Below are 21496 nucleotides of genomic sequence, written 5' to 3'. Positions count from 1 at the left end.
CACTTAAACATTGAGTACCTATACATCAGGAACTGTTCTAGGATTTGGAGATAAAGCAGGGAATGTTTCTATTCATTGAAAGTTCTCTTGGAACTTTAAAAATTATTCCATTCCCAACAGCTATAAAAGTAAAAACCTCTAGGAATACATATTTAAAAAACATTAGCTTCCCATTCTCATCTGACATTGGTAACACTTACCTACTTCCTGTCTTAATAGATTTGCCTATTTTGAGCATATCTTATGATGAACATTTGGGTTGTTTCTACTTTTGGTTATTATGAATAATGCTGTTATGAACATTCGTGTACAAGTTTTTGTGTAATTTTTCTTAGGTATATACTTAGGAGCGGAACTGTTGGGTCATGGTAACCCTTATGTTTAACTTTTTGAGGAACTGCCTGTTTTCCAAAGTGGCTGCACCATTTTGCACCATTCCAGCACTCAGGAATACATTTAATATGAAAGGCAAAGGATCTGAAAGATTATGACATCTTACTGAAGGATGTAACACAAGACCTATAATAATAGTTGTTATTAATAGGGACTAAATGTTTGTCCCTCCAAAATTCATATGTTGAAGTTCCAAATAGATTAAGAACATAATTAAGGTTAGAATGAGGTCATAAACGTGGGGCACTGACCTGACAGGATTTAGTGTGTCCTTATAATAAGATATACTGGGAGAGCTAGCTGTGTTCTCTCTGCCTCTCCTCCCTTCCCCCTACCCTCTGCCCGTTTGCACAGAGGAAAGGCCACGTAAAGACACAGGGAGAAGGCTGCAGTCTGCAAGTGAGGAAGAGAAACAATTTGGGGCACCATGATTATGGACTTCTAGCTAGCAGAACAGAGAGAAAATAAAATTCTGTTGTTTAAATCACCTAGTCTGTAGTATTTTGTTATGGCACCCACAAGATACTAATACAATAGCTATTCCAATCAGAATCTCAAAAAGATTTTATTTAGGGGGAGGGTAAGGAAGGAAAAAGGTAGAACTAACATAAAATTCTTAGTCTTGGTCTAAATGGAAACCCCACCAAAATACCCAATAAAAAAATATAAACAGGACTAGCGAGGGGAGACTTGCCTTATCAGGTTAGATCAGACTGGGGAGATCAGAAATAGATCCCCAATATACATGAACATCTAATATAACAAAGGTAATGTTTCAGCCTGCTAGGAGAAATGGTTTATTTAACAACTAGTTACTAATATTTGAAACTGGCTATTCCTCTGAAAGAAAAAGATGAGTTTCTATTTCCTGCCATAAGCGAAAATAAATTCCAGTAAAAGCAAAAATAATATGGGACTAAATCAAACTAAAAAGCTTCTGTGCAGCAAAAGAAACCATCAACAAGGCAAAGAGGGAACTGAGAGAATATATTTGCAAACGCCTGTGGTAACACGGCTTAATATCCAAAATGTATAAAGAACTCATAGAACTCAACAACAGAAAAACAATCCAATTAAAAAATGGGTAGAGGATCTGAACAGACATTTGTCCCAAGAAGACATACAAATGGCCAACAGACATATGAAAAGATAATCCACCTCACTAGCTATTAGGGAAATGAAATCAAAACTACAATAAGATACCATCTCACACCTGTCAGAATGTCTATCATCAACAGGGCAAGTAATAAGTGTTGGAGAGGTTGCGGAGAAAAAGGAATCCTCATACACTGCTGGTGGGAATATAAATTGGTACAACCACTATGGAAAAAGGCATGGAGATTCTTCAAAAAACTAAGAATTGAATTACCATATTATCCAGCAATCTCTCTTCTGAGTATTTACCCAAACAACCTTAAAACATTCATTCACAAAGATATATGCACCCCGATGTTCATAGCAACGTTATTCACGGTGGCCAGGACATGGAAACAACCTAAGTATCCACTGATAAATGACTGGATAAAGAAGCCGTGGTACATATATACCATGGAATATTACTCAGCCATAAGAAAAGATGAAATACCGCCATTTGCAACAACATTGATGGATCCTGAGATAATCATGCCAAGTAAAATAAGTCAGATACAAAAACTGAAAACCATGACTTCTCTCATATGTAGGATATGAAGCTGAAAGTAACAAACATGATAAACAGACTGACTCATGGACACGGACTGTGGATTAGTGGTTACCAGAGGAGAAGGGGGAGGCAGATAAGGATAAAAGGGGTCAAATATAAGGTGATGGAAGGAAATCTAAACTTGGAAGGTGAACGCACAATGCAATATATATACAACATATTGTTGAACTGCATGCTTGAAACATTTGATTTTATTAATCGATGTCACCCCAGTAATTTTTAATAAGAAAAAAGAAAAAAAAAATTCCAGCTGAAATAGACAACACATAATCTAAACACAAGATACCCATAAATTTATCCAACCAAAAATACTTTTTTTCTATGGCCAAAAGAGGGCGGGGAAGTGGCGGAGAGAGGAGGCGGGGGGGAGACAGACAGACAGACAGACAGACACTGACACACACACACACACAGAGTTGGAAAAATCACCTGCAATACAGGTGAAGCTGATTTCACTTTATAAAGAGCTCATGAGAAAGGACAGGTGCCCTGGCAAGTACTATATACTGGTTATCTGCAGCAGAGATGAGCCAAAGATTGGCAGAGTATCAGCAGAGTTACAGATGATGCCCACCACTTGCTGACAGGGAGGTTAAGAAAAAAGAAAACTTGCATTGCTAGTGGGAACTGAAATATTACTGCCCTTGGGGAAAGTGATGTGGTACTATCTCTTAAAAATACACATACCTTTCAATCTAACAATCTTACTCCTGGGAGGCTAAGCTTGTAGAAATAAAAGTATTATAATAAGCTTTAGAGACAGCAATATTTAGAGAGAGAAACGGTCAACAGGAAACTGGTGGAAAACAACTCCCCATACACAGATTTGCATGCAATTACATGAACATTAGGAAAAACACACTAGGTTATTAATCTAAGTGTCAGAGTGGGTTAAAGGCAGGGGAAAAGAGGAAGACAAAAAGGCCTTAAGTCTGTATCTTGGTCAGTTCCTTCCCACTGCATCAGTGATTCTCAGCGGGAACTCTCCTGGCATTTTGGGTGGACCAATTCTTCATTAGGTAGGGCTGTCCCCTTTCATTATGGAACACTTGTGCAGTCCCCAGTCCTTTCAACAACCCATTCCAAATATCTCCCTTTCCACAAGTCCAGATGAGATGTCCTGTTCTGCTGAGAACCATTACCTTCTATACACTGTTTCCTGGAGCTAACAGAACTCACCTGGCCCTTTATAATCACCATGAGCTCCCCCAAGTGTACTCTACATCCCCGATGATATGTACTTCACCTTTGACACAACCCCCATGCCCCTGCCCTTCATGTCTGACTACCACAGACAACTGACAATGCCTCATGACTTGCCTTAACTCACTGGTCCTAATAAAACTGCTCAATCAAAAAAGCCTTCAACTCCCACATGTCAACAAGTACCTTTTTTCTATGAACAAAGGTAAACAACACAAGAAAGAAAATACAGGAAAATTTTATTCAAGGAATGTAATTCCTAGAGCTTCTGGTTAACCTTTCTGGTAATCATACATAACAATTTATAAGCCTGACAAAAGTCAGTCTCGTTTAATCTGCACAACCACCATGCAAAGCCGGTACTGTCATCTTACAAAGATAAAAAACTAGATAGGGTAGCTGAGCTGACATCTGAATTCAAGTCTATCCCCTCCATAAACAAGAGCAATCCAACGAGGGGCCTCCTAGTGGCCTGATCTCCTAATAGCATGCAAAGAGAATAAACATGCTCAAACAGGGAAGCCTCAGCTGAAGTCCTCACTGCTCCTGCAATGTTTAGGTTATTCACAAATGAGTGGAATTTCTAGAAGCTTTAGTATAATGTGTCATTACCTTCCCAGATAAACACAAAGAAAAGAGCATCAGCTAGGAAAGAAGATTAAGAATAAGGAAGTCAGGCAGGGGCTGGCTGAGTCATGTTCAATCACCAGAGGGAGCCAGACAGCTGGGAAGACCCACCTGTTTAAGTGCATTCCGTGCAATCGTCTGGAAGGCCTGCTCCACGTTGATGGCCTCCTTGGCACTGGTCTCAAAGTAGGGAATGTTGTTTTTGCTGTAGCACCAGGCCTGTGCTCGCTTCGTGGCCACCTGAAAGAGGAAGCAGGGGGCATGTGTGCTCATAAGATAAGCAGCTAGCACTGACTCAATCCTTCCCAGAAAGATCATTGTCCCTAATTTGCAGGTAGCATGGGTGAGGAAGATTTCCTAAATGAGGGTGGGTGGAGAGTGGAGAGAGACTGGCAGACCTGCCAAAGGTTGCCCTGCTGGCTACCCAAAGCCTGTTCTCTGTTTACATCCCATAGCTTTTAACCCTTAGCTATACATAAAAGCAGCTTGTGAAGGGAAAAAGAAGCCAACCCAGAAAGAAATGAATCTTCTCTCCTGTGATTTCAGAGGTCCCAGCACAGGAAATTGCCTGACAGCTTGGTCTTGAGGTTTACAGTCCCTTCCCTATTATTGCTAATGTTACCTCACCTGTGCCATATACCCAAGTGTCACAGAATTCTGCAGCTCTCAACGACACCCTCACCTTTCATATCCTAATTCCTTTCCCTATCCTAGCCCATTTTCAGGCATGAGAGAAGGACTAAGTCTCTTAGAAAAGGGAGAAAATGAGATCAATGGTCAGAAATAAACCTAGCTATAATTAAGAAAGAGTATATGCTCCCAAGAGAAATGCTACTTAAAAGTAAACCAGAGCAATTTTTACTCAAAGCTCAAAGCAATCTTCTGCACCCATGAAGATCCAGACAGGTCTCTGATGCATTGGGAGAGCACTAGAGAATGATAAAATCTAATTCCCTCCTTTCAAATGCAGAAAGGGAACTGAGGCCCAGAGGACAAAGGCAATGGCCCAAAAGTCACAGCCAGTTGGGGGTAACATGAGAATTTAAACCAGGTCTCCAGGGCCCAGCTCCTCAAAGGCAGCTAGCCTGAAGGTAGTTCGCACTCCCACATGCACCTTCTAGAGCCATTTCAGGCTTAGCACAGAACTTTTAGAATTCACATATACCTTAGATGCAAGTAAGTGTCTCTAATAGGAGAAGAAAATAACAATGAGACAACTAAAAAGCCACCATTTCCCAAGCTCCTCCTGGGTGCCAGGGCTTTCATTGTATACTGTTATCTGATCCAAGTATTCTTGTTATATGAGTGAAGATTCAGACTCTAAGAAATATTCCCAACATAAGAGCGCATGAACTAGGCTTTAAATTCAATTCTGCCTTTAAATCCAAAAGACCGAAATGCAGAATACCACACAGCCTCAAGTCAAATCATTTCACTGGGATGGACCAAGATGAGTGGCCAACCAGTACAGGTAGCTCCAGAATGGACTTGCTGCTTTGATGGCATGACTTCAAAGGGAATACCACTGAAGACTTCACTGTCCCTGTTTTGGGACAGGAGAAGCCAAAATGGCATATCTTAACCAGGTTATGGAGCAAGGCCCCATTCCAAGGGCTGGGGAGGTAACTCATTAGCTATGCCTTCCCCTTCTCCCACCACAGGGGACACAGATACGCTGGATATTGGTCCCTGAGGCATGTGGCTTTATACCAATCGAAGCTAAAAACAGTGCCTGTCATCCCAAATATAGCTGTCACTTTTAAAAGGTCCCTTCATGATTCAATAGCCAGAAATGACATGAAGACAGGTTCATAAGCTTCCATATTTTATGATTCCCACCAACTTTGGCACTTACTTGTCTGTTTTCGAGGTCAATCTTATTTCCCAACACTACAAAGGGAAAGTTTTCAGGATCCCGAGGGCTGGCCTGGATGAGAAACTCATCTCTCCAACTATCAAGGGTTTTGAATGTGTTCGGGGCAGTCACATCAAATACCAGAACACAGCAGTCTGCGCCTCTATAAAAGGCCACACCAAGAGACTGGAACCGTTCCTGTCCTGCCGTGTCCCAGATCTGTGAGAGACAAAACATTTATTCCTTGGGGTCAGAAGACCATGAATGGTGGGATGCTGAAGACAATGGGATGGATTAGGGGGCAACTCAGAGACAGGCAACTTCAGAATTCAGGAAACAGATTTCATCACCAGAGTATCTAAAACAACCCTGACAAATAGTGCATATGTGAATACATGTGTCTATGAAGAGTGACACTGAGTTTGAATTCTAGGGTGCTAGAAAATTTTTTTACCTTGGTCCAGGTGGGTTACATTGGTAGATATTTATGTAAAATTCACACTATAAACTTAACATTTATGTACTCTGGGAACTTTCTGGAGGTGATGAAATTATAGATAGGTGATTTCTCACTGAACTATATAAATAAATCTATGCATTTTACTGTATATAGTTTACCTAAAAAAAAAAAATCAGTATGTTTTATTTATATTATACCTCAATGAAAAAACAAAGGAAAAAATTGTGACAGAGAGATAAAGAAAAAGATGAAAACACATTCTAGAGCATAGATGAAAGTCAGCTCTTAACCAAAAGAACACCAGGTACTAGTGACCAACTCAAAGAACTTCACGTCATTTATTGCCATGATAGGTTCAAGAGCAAGAATGGATTTCCTCACTGGCATAAGTCCTTAATAGAACCACGCTGGTCAGCATGGAGAGATGACTAGTGCTCTGAGAAACCCACAGCCCCCAGCAAGCCACCATGTTTAAAAGAGTGCTTGGATCTGAAGCAGCATGCAGTTACTTCCAGTTGACATGGGTCTTCAACTGTTGGATCCACTGTCTGTTTGCAGGAAAAGTTTCAGAACAATATGAGAACTTGAACCATCCTCATAACCCAAATAAATTTCAACTTTATGTCCAAATGGCCAGTCAACTCGCTCAAAGGCCCCGGGTTCAGACCAAAATAAAGCATGGCCTGGGCCACTAGTTTTATATTCAGAACCAGATTTTGCAGGAGAGTCGAACTCTTCTGTGAAGCCCTTCTCAGGCAGTCGGTCTATGCTGCTTGCTTGTGATCCAGAACACTTAGGGAACAGGCCACAGACTTCCAGTTCAGGTAGGAGAAGTCTCGTTATACAAAATGTGGGTACAACGCTTGGTTAGAATAAGTAAATATGCACAAAGGCAAAAACGTGGAACAGGACAGTATTACGGAATCCGCATTTCTTTACTACTACCAAGAGAAACAAAGCTCATGGTGTTCTAAACTCAATACCTACCAAATGTCCTCCAAAGGAAGTCAAATGACTCCGTGGCAAAAAAGGAACAAAGCCAGAAGTTAAATACTACCTGGAAGGCTGGAAACAGCAGCATTAAAATTCTTTAAAGAAGCTTCAATAAAGCAATGCCACTACACAGATCAGCCAAGAATAGCCCAGGCCAAAGGCATGTTGAAAGGGGCTACTATGGTTACTAGTGTCAGTCCTGGGCAGACAGCTCACCTCAGCTTTCTGTTAAATAATAATTCCCAGAAGCCTAAGGGTTGCACCTATGAGGACAGCTCTGTGAAGCCCACCTAAGCCTTTTACTCTGATGTACATGGCCCTCCACAATCAGTAATATATGACGATGCAGTTGACTAGACTCTTGGCCACACCTCTAGTAGCAGGGAGCCTGACCTTGGCAGCCCATTCCATTCCCAGACAACTCCAACTAATACATATACTACTTACTCTGGGAAGAACCTTTCCAAATTAGGACATGTCTTACTGGTCGTGGAGGTCAGCCCTGATTTCAGGAATGGAGTTAGGAGACTGTCATGAATGTCCTCGTGTAGCATACAAGTGCTCAAACCACTGGGTAGCCACTAAGACAGAGCCAGAAGGATGTGATGATGGCTTAGATATGAGGACGAAGTGCAATAAAGACAAATTCAAATCTAATTATTCTATCTGCCTCTGAGCAGAGTAGGGGACTAAATGCTGCCTGTCCCCAATACGATAAGCAAAGTTCATACACTTACTCAAAACTGGATCTCTACTGACAGTAGATAACCAGTAGAGGGACTGCTGGTGATGTATATGCCTTTGTGTTTTTCTTTTTTTCTTTTGACTGTCCTAAACTTTTTATTACATAAGCATTTTACAAACACTTTATTAGCGACAATGGTGTAGCTGGAGAGTATTGTGCCTTCTCCAAGCTGCATGGCAAGAACCACCAATAGTATGGTGGAACTTGTGGCTCTTTCCGAGGCCACGGCTCTTGAGGCCTATAGACGTCAGCCCTTGCATCTCCCTGTGTTTGTGGACTGGTCTGGTGATCCACTGGGTATCAGGATTCGTCTGATAGCTTTATAGAATGGATCAATGAGGATAATCTTAAAGAACTTATATGTGGAATCTTCACCAATCCAGTAAGAATTCAGGACTCATAGAGCCCCACAGTGGCGTCCAGCTCGCTCCTTGGCAATAGACTGAAGGCTTCGAGCAAACTTTAGCTGGTTAACACTGTGATGGACAGACTTGCCGCAGGTTGCGCTCTTAGAAACTGGGCGTTTGCGGTCACCACAGCACACATGAAACCAATATATGACATAACCTTGCTTGGCCTTGTATCCCAGCCTGCCTGCTTTATTGGGCCGGGTGGGGCACGGGGCCCTGTGGAGCGCAGAGAGCTGGTGGTACTGCCAGCCGCACGCTCTAAGAAGAAAGAGCATTACATTGGACTGCTTCTTCCTCCACAGCTCCTGGATGGACTTGTAAGCACCCATATTGGCTTACCTGATGGCTGTGGCTAGATGGAAAGGTGCTTTTCTGTTTTTTTGTCCAACATTCTACACTAAATATGTTATCTCTTGTAGTGGAAAAGTGAGCCTTTTTTCATTAAAAGGGGATCAAGGTGAAGAGGAAATAAAGAACTTGTCATACAATAAAGAAAGCAGAAAGAGAGAACTACTCTTGTAAAAAGAAAGTTGGAAAAATAAATTTAAATCTAGGCTTGGACAAATTTAAGAGAATATCTTTCATTAGAGATGTAACATCGATATTATGTAATCTGGATAAGCAAAAGCAAAATAAAACTTGACACCTTCCCAGAAACCATCTTCAGTAGCTCATGTCTTATTCTAGGTAGCCACTGTAGGGTTTCTATGTAGGTGAAACCTTATACCACACACTCTCATATCACTCCTCCCTGCCCCACAAAACACAGCTCTCACTCCAGAAACAGCTCACATCTTTACTGATGCTCAATAATCTCAGCAAATAAAGACAGTAAACAACTTCATTCTTGTTTTTTATCAAAATATTGCTGCCAATTTTCCATAATTATAAGTAACTCAATAATAAACATTAACGAATATAGCCTTTTCTGTATTTCAGATTGCTTCCTTAGGATAGAATCCCAAAGGAACTATGTAAAAACTCTTGGATGGAACCAAATGGGTATTTGGAACTCAGATGCACAGAGAAGATAAAATACGGAATTAAAAAGTTGACAAGTTGGGGGGTTATTCTTATCAACTTTCCAAAATTAATTTAACTTCAAACTTAGAACATTTCTATGGCTGACTGTGATCTTTTAAAATTTTTTATATTTTAATTGAAATATTTTATTTTCTATACTCAAAATACACCCACTTCTCTGATGTAACGAATATTAACACTGCCATTTAAATGAAGTTAACCCTTCCTCGTAGCATTCCCTTTCCATCTTCCCCAAAAGTAAATAGCTCCTGAAGATTTATCTTACATATAAATAGTATGTACATGTTTTTGCAACTTACCTCCTTTCTTTTCCCAAAGTTAAAAACTATATGGTATTCTACTACCTTAATATACACTTTATTCCCTGGTTGTCTGAGTTATCTGCAGTTTTTTGTTATTTTAGCAGAAGGCTGCAATGAGCAGTCTTACTACATACACTTCTCTTCTTATGCTTAGAGGTAAGTTTCTCTAGGCTACATACCTGGACACAGAATTGTGAGACTGCACTTGCTCAAAAATGGAGAGCAAAATGATAAGTCTATAAAAAGGCTGCACTAATACATTTCCACCACCAGCTTGAGAATATTCTACTCTTTATACTTTAGCCAAAACTTGATTTTGTCTGCTCTTTTCCATACTTGTACATTTATAGTAACATGCTTCAGTAACTTAAAATATGTAATACATTACTGTTAAAATATAATGAAGAATATCTGTGTTGCACGTTTTAGTAACTTTAATGAGTCACATCTAAATATCTTCTACATGATGGACATGCTTCTAAAATGTCATGATGTGATATCCTTATAGCTCTACTGATGATTAAATATTTGTTGCTGCTTTGGATCAACAATTTCAAGTGATACTTTATACTGAAATAAGATACTGAATTTTATTTTACTTTAAGTCTAATTTTAGTTCTAGAGAAGACAGTGCTGTCTTAAAGGCTTGGACCAGGTTTCCTTTCTCTCTTATTTCAGGAAAATCACTGAACAACAAATATGTAAGATTTCTTAAGTAATACAAAAGCAATGATGCCTTGTCTGTGATATTCCCACGTGAAATTATTTCCAATAGGCTTTTCTGCAAATTTTCAAGTTTACCAAGTCTCTCTTAACAGTCATTTTTTATTTATGATATTTGCATAGCATTATTTTTTCAACATGCTGTAGGTCCTCCATGTAATCAAATCTAATGCTCATGATGGAAGAGCTAGTGACATCAACCGCCTTAATCTTATATGTATCCAGAGAGCTAGTTGCGGAGTTGTTGTAGTCCTTCTGCTACCTCTCCTGGGCAAGGTAGCACACTATGGCCCCACAACACAGCAGCCCTTGGATGCTGCCCTGCCAGGGCTGACATCCCAGATGCATTTATAATCCACTTTCTTAAACATTATTTGATCAGCTACAGAAGTTTTCCAAGTCACATGACCATGGAGTTTCTTTAAGCCACACAATAGAAGAATTTTCCCAAACAGCATCATTTGATAAGGAGCAAGGGAGGAAAGGAGGAAGGGGGGAATCAAGCAAGAGTCCTTTGTGCCTAAGGAGGTATGAACCTGCCCCATTAGCCTTTTAAATTTGCAACTGCCTGAAGTCAAGCCACCAGACATTAAGGTTTCTTCTGAGAACTACCTGTTGACATCTTTATTCAATTATCCACTTAGGCAGTCTGTCAAATGGATACTATTATGCATTATCAACATTTTCTCCTAGTCTATGGTTTGTTTTCATTATTTGGGAATCTTGTTATTCATATGTTTAATGTGGTCTACTATCAATCTTTAACCTTTTATGATTTGTGCTTTCTCTATTTTAAAAGCTTAAGAATAAAAAAAAAAAATTCTCCCTATTTTCATTTTTAAAGTTTTCATTTTGTATTTTTGCTATTCAGGTCTTGAACCCTCTGGCTACTCCCCATCTCAATGCAATGCCAGTGGCCCAACCTTGTTTACTGTGTAATTTTTCCTCCTTTCCCTAGTCTTCTTCAAAATCAGCTTTCTATCCAGTGTCCACCTAGGTGTGCCCTGTTTCTGTGCTCTCTGTTCCCTTAATTTATTTCTGTGACAGTGTCATACCATTTAAATTAATATGGCTTAACAAGTTACCTTTAAATTTTTCATGAGTATTTGACTCTATCTAATGTTTAATATTAATTTCTAGCTTCTTCCAGAACAATATAAGAAGTTTAAAAAACCCACAACAGTCACTATTCTACCCCTACACATGAAATTACAGTTCCATTTCTGGCTTCCTTATTCTACTTTGGAAGTTACATGCTCTTAATATTAGAGTCATAATTCTAAAAACAGATATATGCATATCTCAGTTTATCTTATCTCAGACTTTTCCAAAGGAAATCACTCTCCTCTTGCCTAAAGTACATCCTTTAGAATTTTCGCCACTTGAACTTAAGTATGTATGCTTTCATTCTTGGAGGATATTTTAAGTAGGGACAGAATGCTATGCTCATAGTTTCTTTGATAACATATTCCAAGGCCTTCTGGCTGTCAACCTAACTGCTAACAGTCAACCTCACTGCTGCTCCATTCAAGGTCATCCTTTTTCCTCTGGCTCAAGATTTTTTGTTTTGTTTTGGAATTTCATTATGATTCAATGCAGATTTTTAAAAAATTTATCCTTCTTGGAATTTGGGCTTCCTGAATCTGTGCACTGGTGTCACAGCAGTTTTGGAAAACTCTTGGCAAATATTATCTTTGATCTATTCTCTGTGTTGTTAGATTGACTAAAAATAGGTCTGACCTACTCATTGAATCCTGTTTTTACCTCTCATATTTCTCACCATTCTTCCTTTCAGCTTTCTTCTGGTTTATCTTATCTGTTGCTAAAAATATTCTCTGAATTTCCAATTTTTGGTTATTGAATTTCAATTTTAGAAGTTCTGTAATCTATACCACCTGTTTAGTTTCTTCTCTGCAGATATATAAGAGTGTCTTCTTTAAATATAATAAAAATTCTAAAATTACCATTTCCTCTGGTTCTTGCCTTATTTTCTTATTTGGATTATCTTTTATTGTATGCTGCTAAAAGCCCATGAAAAATATATGAGGATTCCTCAAGATCTAGGATGATGATGTCTTTGTCCAGAGGTGGGTTTTCATTTTCTTCTAGTCTTTAAAAAATTGGCTGCAAAAAGCACAAGAGCCAGCCTTTTGCTTCAACCTCTCAGGAACACATTCTCTTTCCCACTCATTCCAGATTCCAATCAGTGCGCTGTGGTTCTCCAGAAGGTGTTTACTCCAGAAGTGCAACACTCTGGGGTCGCACCTTAGCAGTGCATTTGGGGATCTAGTATAATGCCCCAACCCAGGAGGGGCTAGGCTCTGACTTCTGAATCAGCTCACTATCAAAACCACAGATTAGTTCTACAGGTCTGTTTCTCCTGGTACAGGAAGCAGCTTTCAGTCTGGTTCGTACACAAATAAAATCTTCAGATGATACTTTACCCCAGCACCCTAAAGGTATTCCATTCCTTTCTGCATTTTGTTGCTGCTGAGAATTCATCCTTCTATTGTTCTGTTATAAGCAATCTGCCTTTTCTCTCTAGCTGCTCTTATGATTTTGCTTTTTGGTGTTCTGCAGTTTTGAGTTTTCTTCAAGATAGTTTGCTCACTTCTTATAGTTTACTGTTTTCTTCAGCTGTGTTTAATCTCGTTTCACTGTTCATTTAGTTTATTTCAATGACTATTTTTTCACTTCTTGAAGTTCTAAGTTTTCCATATCCTCATTTTTTATAGTATCCATTTTCCTTATGGTTTCTATTCCTTTTTCAAAAGTCTCTAGTCATTGTAAACATTTTTTGTGGTACGTTATTTCCTCATGTGGGTATGAGCTCCTCTTCTCTCGAGGGGTTATAAGTGTCCCCATAGAGTAGTCTTATCTTTTGTTTTTTGCCAGGAGTGACAGGTATTTGTTAAATGCTTCCAAAGATTTGTGTGCAGAGTATAAACTCAGAATCCACACATGAGCATAGTGGGACTGAGATTCCCCAACAAAGGAGGCAAAGCTCCAAGCCTATACTTCACACACAAGCTTTGCCACTTCCTTTGGTTGAGGTATTTTGCCCTGCTTTCACATCTTTCCAAGGACCTAGACAAGTGTGTCCATGCACATGTGTTTAAGAGGATTCTCAGTTCTAAATCCTCTATATTTCTTGTCTCTGATGACTGCTAAAACTCTAGTCCCTGTTATAAATTTGCAAATCACCATGGCAGGAGCCCCTGAGCTTATCATTAGCTTTCAGTTCCTTCACTTTCCTGTAATCTGGAAATTTCCTTTTCTCAAGCTTGGCTTCTTAAAACTTTGGTTATATTTTAAACATCTCTGTGTGCATGTGCGGGGAAGGAAAGTAAGGAAGGGTGATCCACATTAGCTCTGTCCTGGATGTGTGAGTCAAGGAAGTGTCAAGAGTCCTTATCCTCTAGGAGCATGTCACAACTTGAGATCAACACATATAAAAACTTCCACCTGTAACTTGTATCAGACAGACATTTCACTGAGTCTAGTGCTTGCTCGTACTACAATGGGGTTAGAATTTTGTCTCTAGAGGCGTAGTCACCCAGGGATGTCATTTTAATATGGAAAGGAACAGTTGCTATGGAGGTAGGTGTTTCAAAAGACAACACCTAGGCTAAAAGTTGGAGACTTCAGGATAGGTGCATATGCAACAAAAGGGCCTTACTGGAAGCAGTCACGTGCAAGCACAGGTTTGTAAGAGCAGCACATGATTTGGATGAACTGGCAGAAGTGAAGGATATTTTGTTAGCCAAAAGGCTTTCAAAAAGCCATATAAAGGAATCTCTGTTTTATCCTAACTATTCAAAGGGAAGCACCTAAAAGATTAAGCTGATATATGGAAAAAATAGATTGGCTTAATAGAAATACAACTTTGGTGGCTACAGATAGGATAGATTATAAGAAGCCAGAAAAATAGGGAAACTACTTCAATGACTGCTGTAAGAACTTAGGAGAGAGAGACACAAAGATTTTTTTGGCCTAAAACACTAAACAAGGATATTAAGAAGGACAAGGTGGACATTTTGAAGACACCGGACAGGGGCCTATAGGTTAACAAATTTAGCAACCCCACCCCCAAAAAAAACCCCAAACAACAAAAAACAGAAAGTCCAGTTAAATTTTTAGTATGTCTCATGCTATATTTGGGAAATACTTGATGTCTTGTATTTTATCTGGCAACATGAATATAATAGTGGGATTTGAAGAACAGGGAAGGAAAATGCCTAGGCATGACAAAGGGTTAAGAATGAATGAGTGAACAAGGCCTGGCTGGTCAAGTTGAGATATGGGCTTACCTGCATTGTAACTAGTCTGTCATCCACCATCACCTCCTTTGTCAGAAAGTCTGCTCCTATTGTGGCTTTGTATTGATTACTGAATTTCTTGTTCACATACTGGTTCATGAGTGATGTCTTACCGACTCTGAAATTGGAGAAAAACCTTGAGTAAAAATCAACTAGGAAGGGAGGGAAAACTGATTCTGATATTTGCAGCTCTGAGGAATATGCCTGTTGCGAAGAACAAGGAACTGCCCTCATAACAGAGAGCAGCCAGCAATCTTCCCAGTACTGCTCATTTAAGGCTGTACTTTCTTCTGGGATAAAAATACAGGATACAGAAGTGGACCAGATGTTAAAAGCTGCTTGTAAGTTTTGGTACAGGAAACTCAGATGGTAGAACTCCCCCCTGCTCCGCCCCTCCCTTCCAAAAGGATGCCAGCAAATACCCTACTTCTAAAGAAGTTTCAGCAATAAGACTGCTTTACTATTCCAGAAATATTACTGCTGTCTTGGGTGTCTCCCCATTTAGTGGTTAATATTTAGTCCAAGAAAGTAATAACAAGAGAAAGCCCTAGGCTTTGAGAGACATATATGCCAGTCAACCAACCTGCTGCTTTAAAGTTTCAAATCTGAAGCAGAAAAAGCACCAATATTCCACCAAATCAGATCTACCTCAAAGTATGCTCCTCCAGAGACATTTTTCATTCAGTAAGAAAATTCAGCAAGAGACAATGTGTGATTTTCCTGGTGATAAGGTTAGTTAGGGTAGGCTGAAAATAATGCAAAAGTCTTCTTCATGGCCAGTAAGGATCTAGTAATTCTTTTCAGACAAGTCTGGGTAACACGAGCCTAAAAGCAGCATATTTCAGTTCTGACAGCACACCAGAATCACCAGGAGAGTAGATGTGAGAGAGAGAGAGAGTGAGAGTGGAAGAGAGGGGTGGGGGAGAGAAGAGAAAGAGAGAAAGAAAGAAAGAGAGAGAGAAGAGAGAGAAGAGCAAGAAGAGCGAGAACTTAAGTACTGCCAAGTCTGGGCAAATGCTAACTTTTAAAAGGCTCCTCAAGTGATTAAAATAACCAGCCAGGGTAGAAAAATCATTGTCTTTTTAAAGCAAGGGCAGGGAACTTGAGATTAAGAAGGCACACCTGAATTTATTATTGTTGTTGTTCTACTTGTATTATTATTATTGTTATTGTTGTTGTTGTTGTTGTTTTAAATATATAGCTTCCAGTAAGGTCTAGGCTTTCATAGGTCAGTTCAGAAGCCAAGTCTTAAAAGTCTTCCACAGAATTTTAACAGCTTCTAAAGAGTTAGTTACTTGGTTTGTGGCAGATCTCAGATCAGAACCCAGTTCCCCAGTCCCAGGTTCTTTTGAATATAGGCCCAAATTAGGCATAGCAGTAGAAGGATACTACAGAGAGTACCCCAAACCCACACCTAGTAGGCACAATGTCAGTGGCAACAAATTTATATAAACAGGACTCCTTAGTCTAACCAGCTTGGAAAACAGGGATTCCATGAAACTATTATTAGTTGAGTTCCAATAGCCACGCTTTTCCCCAAATCATGCCAAAAATGAGAGGAAAAAAGTTACATAACAAGGAATAATTCAAATTTCTTCTACACCCCAAAGACAGGCAAAACAGCAGGGAAACTAATGTCACTGCCATTAGAGAAGGAAGTGGCAAATGTCAGCATGGAGGGCATGGGTTCCAAGGAGGTGAAGTTTAAATCCAAGCCAATTTGTTAGCTCACATCTATGAGAAACACTTACCCAGAATCTCCCAGGATGATAACCTTCAGCAACACTTTCTTCCTAGAGGTCATCCTTCAAACTAAAAGAAGAAAAGAGAAAGCACTGAGTGGGATGGGAACACCAAGGTGAACCACTTCTCTTAGAATAAACATCCGGGTGCCCCAAGAGCACTGTGTTCTGAGCCTTCCTGCTAGCTACTTCTCTACCACCTGGGGCTGTGATCGAGAGCAGTATCAGTCACCAGAACTCTGGACTCCAAAACAGCGTGGCAGGGCCATGCTGCCCCTGAGAGTAGTCTTGAGAGAATGAATTATCCCTCCTGGATGTGGGACCAATTTGGGTTAATGCTTGAATTTACTCAGCTCAGTCCTGCTTCCTTCAGGTCTCTGCTCATGCCCATGGCTGGTCTATGAAAACACCATATTTCAGCTCCCCAGTATCTACCTATAAAGCTTCCACTAGTGCTAGTTAGAAGGCAGTATGACAGCAAGTTGTACAAAGCTCATTTCCTTTAGTCTTCCATCATATATAGGTCTCCCCTCTCCGCCAACAAGCAATGAGATACAGGCATACCCTGAGAGATATTGCATGTCTGGTTCCAGACCACCACAATAAAGTGAATACCGTAAGAAAGGGAGTCACATGAAATTTTTGGTTTCCCAGTGCATATTGAATGTGCAATGGTATTATATCTATAAAAAAATATATAACTTAATTAAAAATACTTTATCCCTAAAAAACGCTAACCACCATCTGAGCTTTCTGTGACTCATAATCTTTTTGCTGGTGGAAGGTCTTGACTTGATGTTGATGGCTGATGACTGATCAGAGTGGTAGTTGCTGAAGGGTTGGGTTGGCTGTGGCAAGTTTCTTAAATAGGACTACAATGAAGTTTGCCAAATTGACTGACTCTTCCTTTCACAAATGATTTCTCCGTAGCACTTGATGCTGTTAGAGAGCATTTTACCAACAGTAGAACTTCTTTCAAAATTGGAGTCAGTCTTCTCGAGCCCTGCCACTGCTTTATCAACTAAGTTTACATAATAGTCTAAGTCCTTTGTTGTCATTTCAACAATCTTCACAGCATCTTCACCAGGAGTACATTCTCTCTGAAGAATCTACTTTCTTTACTGATCCACAAGAAGCAACTCCTCATCCATTCAAGTTTTACCATGAGATGCGGCAATTTGGGCTCTACTTGTAATTCTAGTTCTCTTGCTATTTCTACCACATTTGCAGCTACTTCCTCCACTGGAGTCTTGAACCCCTCAAAGTCATCCATGAGGGTTGGAATCAACTTCTTCCAAACTCCTGTCAATGTTGCTCTTTTGACCTCTTCCCATAAATCATGAAGTGTTCTTAATGGCATCTAGAATGGTGATTCCTTTCCAGAGGGTTTCAATTTACTTTGCCCAGATCCATCAAAGGAATCACTATCTATGGCAGCCGTAGCCTTATGAAATGTATTTCTTAAATAATAAGACTTTTTTTGAAAGTTGAAATTACTCCTTGATCCATGGGCTGCGGAATGGATGTTGTGTTAGCAGGCATGAAAACAACATTAATCTCGTTGTACATCTCCATCAGAGATCTTGGGTGACCAGGTGCATGTCAATGAGCAGTAATATTTTGAAAGGAATTCTTTTTTTTTCTGAGTAGTAGGTCTCAACAGTGAGCTTAAAAGATTCAGTAAACCATGTTGTAAACAGCTGTGCTGTCATCCATGCTTTATTTTTCCATTTATAGAACAGAGGCAGAGTAGATTTAGCATAAGTCTTAAGGAGCCCCAGGATTTTTAGAATGGTAAATGAACACTGGCTTCAATGTAATATCACCAGTGGCATTAACTCCTAACAAGAGAGTCAGCCCGTCCTTTGAAGCTTTGAAGCCAGGCACTGACTGCTCTAGCTATGAAAGTCTTAGATGGCATCTTTTTCCAGTATAGGGCTGTTTCACCTACATTGAAAATCTGTTGTTTAGTGTAGCCACCTTCATTAATTATCTTAGCTAGATATACTGGATAACTTGGTGCAGCAGCACTTACTGCTTCACCTTGTACTTTTGTGTTATGGAGTCGGCTTCTTTTCTTAAACCTCATTGATCGATCTCTGCCAGCTTCAAGCTTTTCTGCTGCTGCTTCATCACCTCTCTCAGCTTTCATAGAATTGAAGAGAATTGGGTCCTTGCTCTGGATTAGGCTTTGGCCTAAAGGAATGTTGTGGCTGGTTTGATCTTTTACTCAAACCACTAAAACTTTCTCCACATCAGCAATAAGTCTGTTTTGCTTTCTTATTCATGTGTTCACTGGAGTAACACTTTTAATTTCCTTCAAGAACTTTTCCTTTGCATTCACAACTTGGCTAATTGCTTTGTTCAAGAGGCCTAACTTCTGACCTCTCTCAGCTTAATCATTTCTAGCTTTTTATTTAAAGTGAGAGATATGCAACTCTTAGAGGTCACTGTAGGATTATTAATTAGCCTAATTCCAATATTGTGTCTCAGGGAATAGGGAGGCCCAAGGAGAGGGAGAGATGGGGAAATGGCTAGTTGATGGAGCAATCAGAACACAACATTTATCAATTCAGTTTGTTGTTTTATATCTGTGTGGTTCATAGTGCCCCAAAACAATTATAATAGTAACATAAAAGACCACTGACCACAGATCACCATAACAAATATAATACTAATAAAAAAAGTATGAAATACTAGGAGAAGTTCCAAAATATGAGACACGAAGTGAGCAAATGCTATTGGAAAAATGGTGCAGATAGACTTGCCTGAAGCAGGGTTGTCACAAACCTTCAATTTGTAAAAATTTGCAAAGTACAATAAAGCAAGGTATTCCTGTATACCTCAAATCACACATTATTTATGGAGTCCCACTGCTGTATCTTCCTATCCAGGGACTAACCAAGCTTTAAGAGTCTCATCTCAAGGTTTGGTGCCACATTTTGGGTTGGGCCAGAGATCAGATTATCACAATTGGGACAAATTTCAAACCCAAAGTAGGGCAAATTAAGGAAATGAATAAAAAGATGAGAAGCTCTGCAAAGAAATTTTTTTTTCAGAGCAGAAACTTTACTCTTGAATCAAGGAATGAAGAAGAGTGAGCTCATACTCTAATGGCGCCTTCTCGAAGAAATTCTTAAATATTTAAGAAAGTTATTAATTTTGAGACTGGGAAAGGGGATTTCTATAACTTGGTTTAGTAAGTTTCAATGGTGGCCATCTTGTTAGGCTGACCCCTCTTGGGAAGCAGAGCAGGATGCTCAAGTCTCTTTCCTCATCTGCAAAACCATTATAGTAATCCCAGAAACTACCTGAGGATGCAGTGTGGAAGTCCCCAACGTCCCTCACTGCTAGAGTAATCCCACAGCCTCAACACACAATCTGGTATTTTGTTCCTCCCAGATTATATTTATCCTTGTTTCCATTATAGTCTTAATGTCTAATACTCTTTTGAGTGAACTGTTCAAATAGCCATTTCTGCCTTTTATTTAATATGTCAAAAATTTGGGAAAAGTAATGCTATAAGAAAACACCTTTGAACTTCTATATGTGGGTTCATTTCCTTGGGACACAGCAGTGACCATGAGGTGGGAGGTCTTCTCAGAGTCAGACCCACAAGACTTTTACAAGCCACATCTGGCACCCCAACTGAGGACTGAAACAGGAACGCTGCTTACTGGTTGTTCTTGAAACAGTTCACACAAGAGCCAGCATGGACACCACACCCTGACTTAGAACCCTCATTCCTGAGGGGAGCCAAACATTTCTTTTGATAGCTCCTTTGGCCCCGAAGAAGTACACGTCCAGCCCAAGAGCCACTGTGTTCTGTGAAGCCCAAGCATGGGGGCCCATCAGGTACTCAGGAGATGAGCCAGATGCAATTACCAGCCAAGAGACATTCTGCCACAAGCAATGCTGCCCAGCAACAGAGGTGACAGTCTGCCTTTATTGAGTTCTCTGGGAAATAGCTAGAAAGTTAACCAAAAGTCATATTCTCACACAGGGAAAAGCATTTTGTCAATCTTAACTCATATATTGTTTAGGAACGGCATTACTAAGTCAAAAGCATAATAAACATTTTCATGACTTTTGCTAATTCACTTTCCTATAGGATATTCCAAATTCATACCACAACCACTGTTGCAGTGGTTAACAGTCATATAGGACTTAAATGAGAAAAATGACAATTTTACTGAGACCAAATCTGAATGAAGAGCTATTTCCAACAGGAAGCCTTAATGTAAAGGTATGACTTCTTCCCTACTTAAGCAATTCTAAGGATTTGGGGCAATTTAATGAAGTAATTCTAACTTTATTTATAAAAATAAACACACATTAGTTCCTTCCATTCTTCCCCCAAAAAAGTAATGACAGGGAACTTGCCTTAACAGTGTCAGAAAGTATGTTATAAAAATATAGTATTAACAGTGTGGGGCAGGAACAGGACTGACTAAACAGAGACTTTGGAAATGAACAATTTGGACAAATACAGCATATAAAACTCAATGGCAAAAAGATGAACAATTCACTAAGTGGTGGGAGCCAGAAAAATTTTGGTGAGAATTAAGATCCTTACACCTCATCTTCTAATACAGATTCCCAAAGGAGTAAAAATTTAAATGTAAAAATGGATCTGCAAGAAGCTGAAAGGGATACAATTATTAGCAGGTTCTTCCTGGGAGGTGGGATTATAAATGGTTTTGTGTTATTAATATTTCCTGTGGCCTTCAGAAGAGCACATTACCTTTAAACTCAAAAGGCTGTTTTCATTTTGAAGAAAAATGTTAATCTGTTGATATTTCAAAAAAGTTTTATAATTCCAAAAATATCCCCTGTTCATTATGAAAGAAAAAGTACACATGAATGTAGATTTTCATTTTCACTTAGGGCTTGTTAAACATTCCGAGGTTGTTGCAAATGTTACTTAACAGCTGATCCAAAGAAATTACATATCTGGCTTCACCAAGATGTTGATTGG

General features: G+C 39.5%; 1 protein-coding gene and 2 pseudogenes across 1 annotated transcript in view; all 3 read right to left on the bottom strand.

The window, feature by feature from the left end:
- RAB7A (RAB7A, member RAS oncogene family) overlaps positions 1-21496 on the bottom strand; it is an 81085-nt gene that overhangs the window by 2174 nt on the left and 57415 nt on the right. Inside the window, exons 2-5 of the mRNA XM_006909039.3 lie at positions 16528-16588; positions 14768-14894; positions 5781-5999; positions 4037-4165 (exon numbers count right to left, since the gene is read on the bottom strand). Coding sequence (XP_006909101.1) covers positions 4037-4165; positions 5781-5999; positions 14768-14894; positions 16528-16580 — 528 coding nt within the window. The 5' untranslated portion in view covers positions 16581-16588. The remainder of the gene's footprint in view (positions 1-4036; positions 4166-5780; positions 6000-14767; positions 14895-16527; positions 16589-21496) is intronic.
- LOC112477505 lies at positions 8092-8747 on the bottom strand (annotated as a pseudogene).
- On the bottom strand, positions 10307-11082 carry LOC102898241 (annotated as a pseudogene).

This window comes from Pteropus alecto, unplaced genomic scaffold (assembly GCF_000325575.1).
Source record: "Pteropus alecto unplaced genomic scaffold, ASM32557v1 scaffold191, whole genome shotgun sequence".
NCBI lineage: Eukaryota > Metazoa > Chordata > Mammalia > Chiroptera > Pteropodidae > Pteropus > Pteropus alecto.
This window is presented reverse-complemented; position numbering and strand designations above follow the sequence as displayed.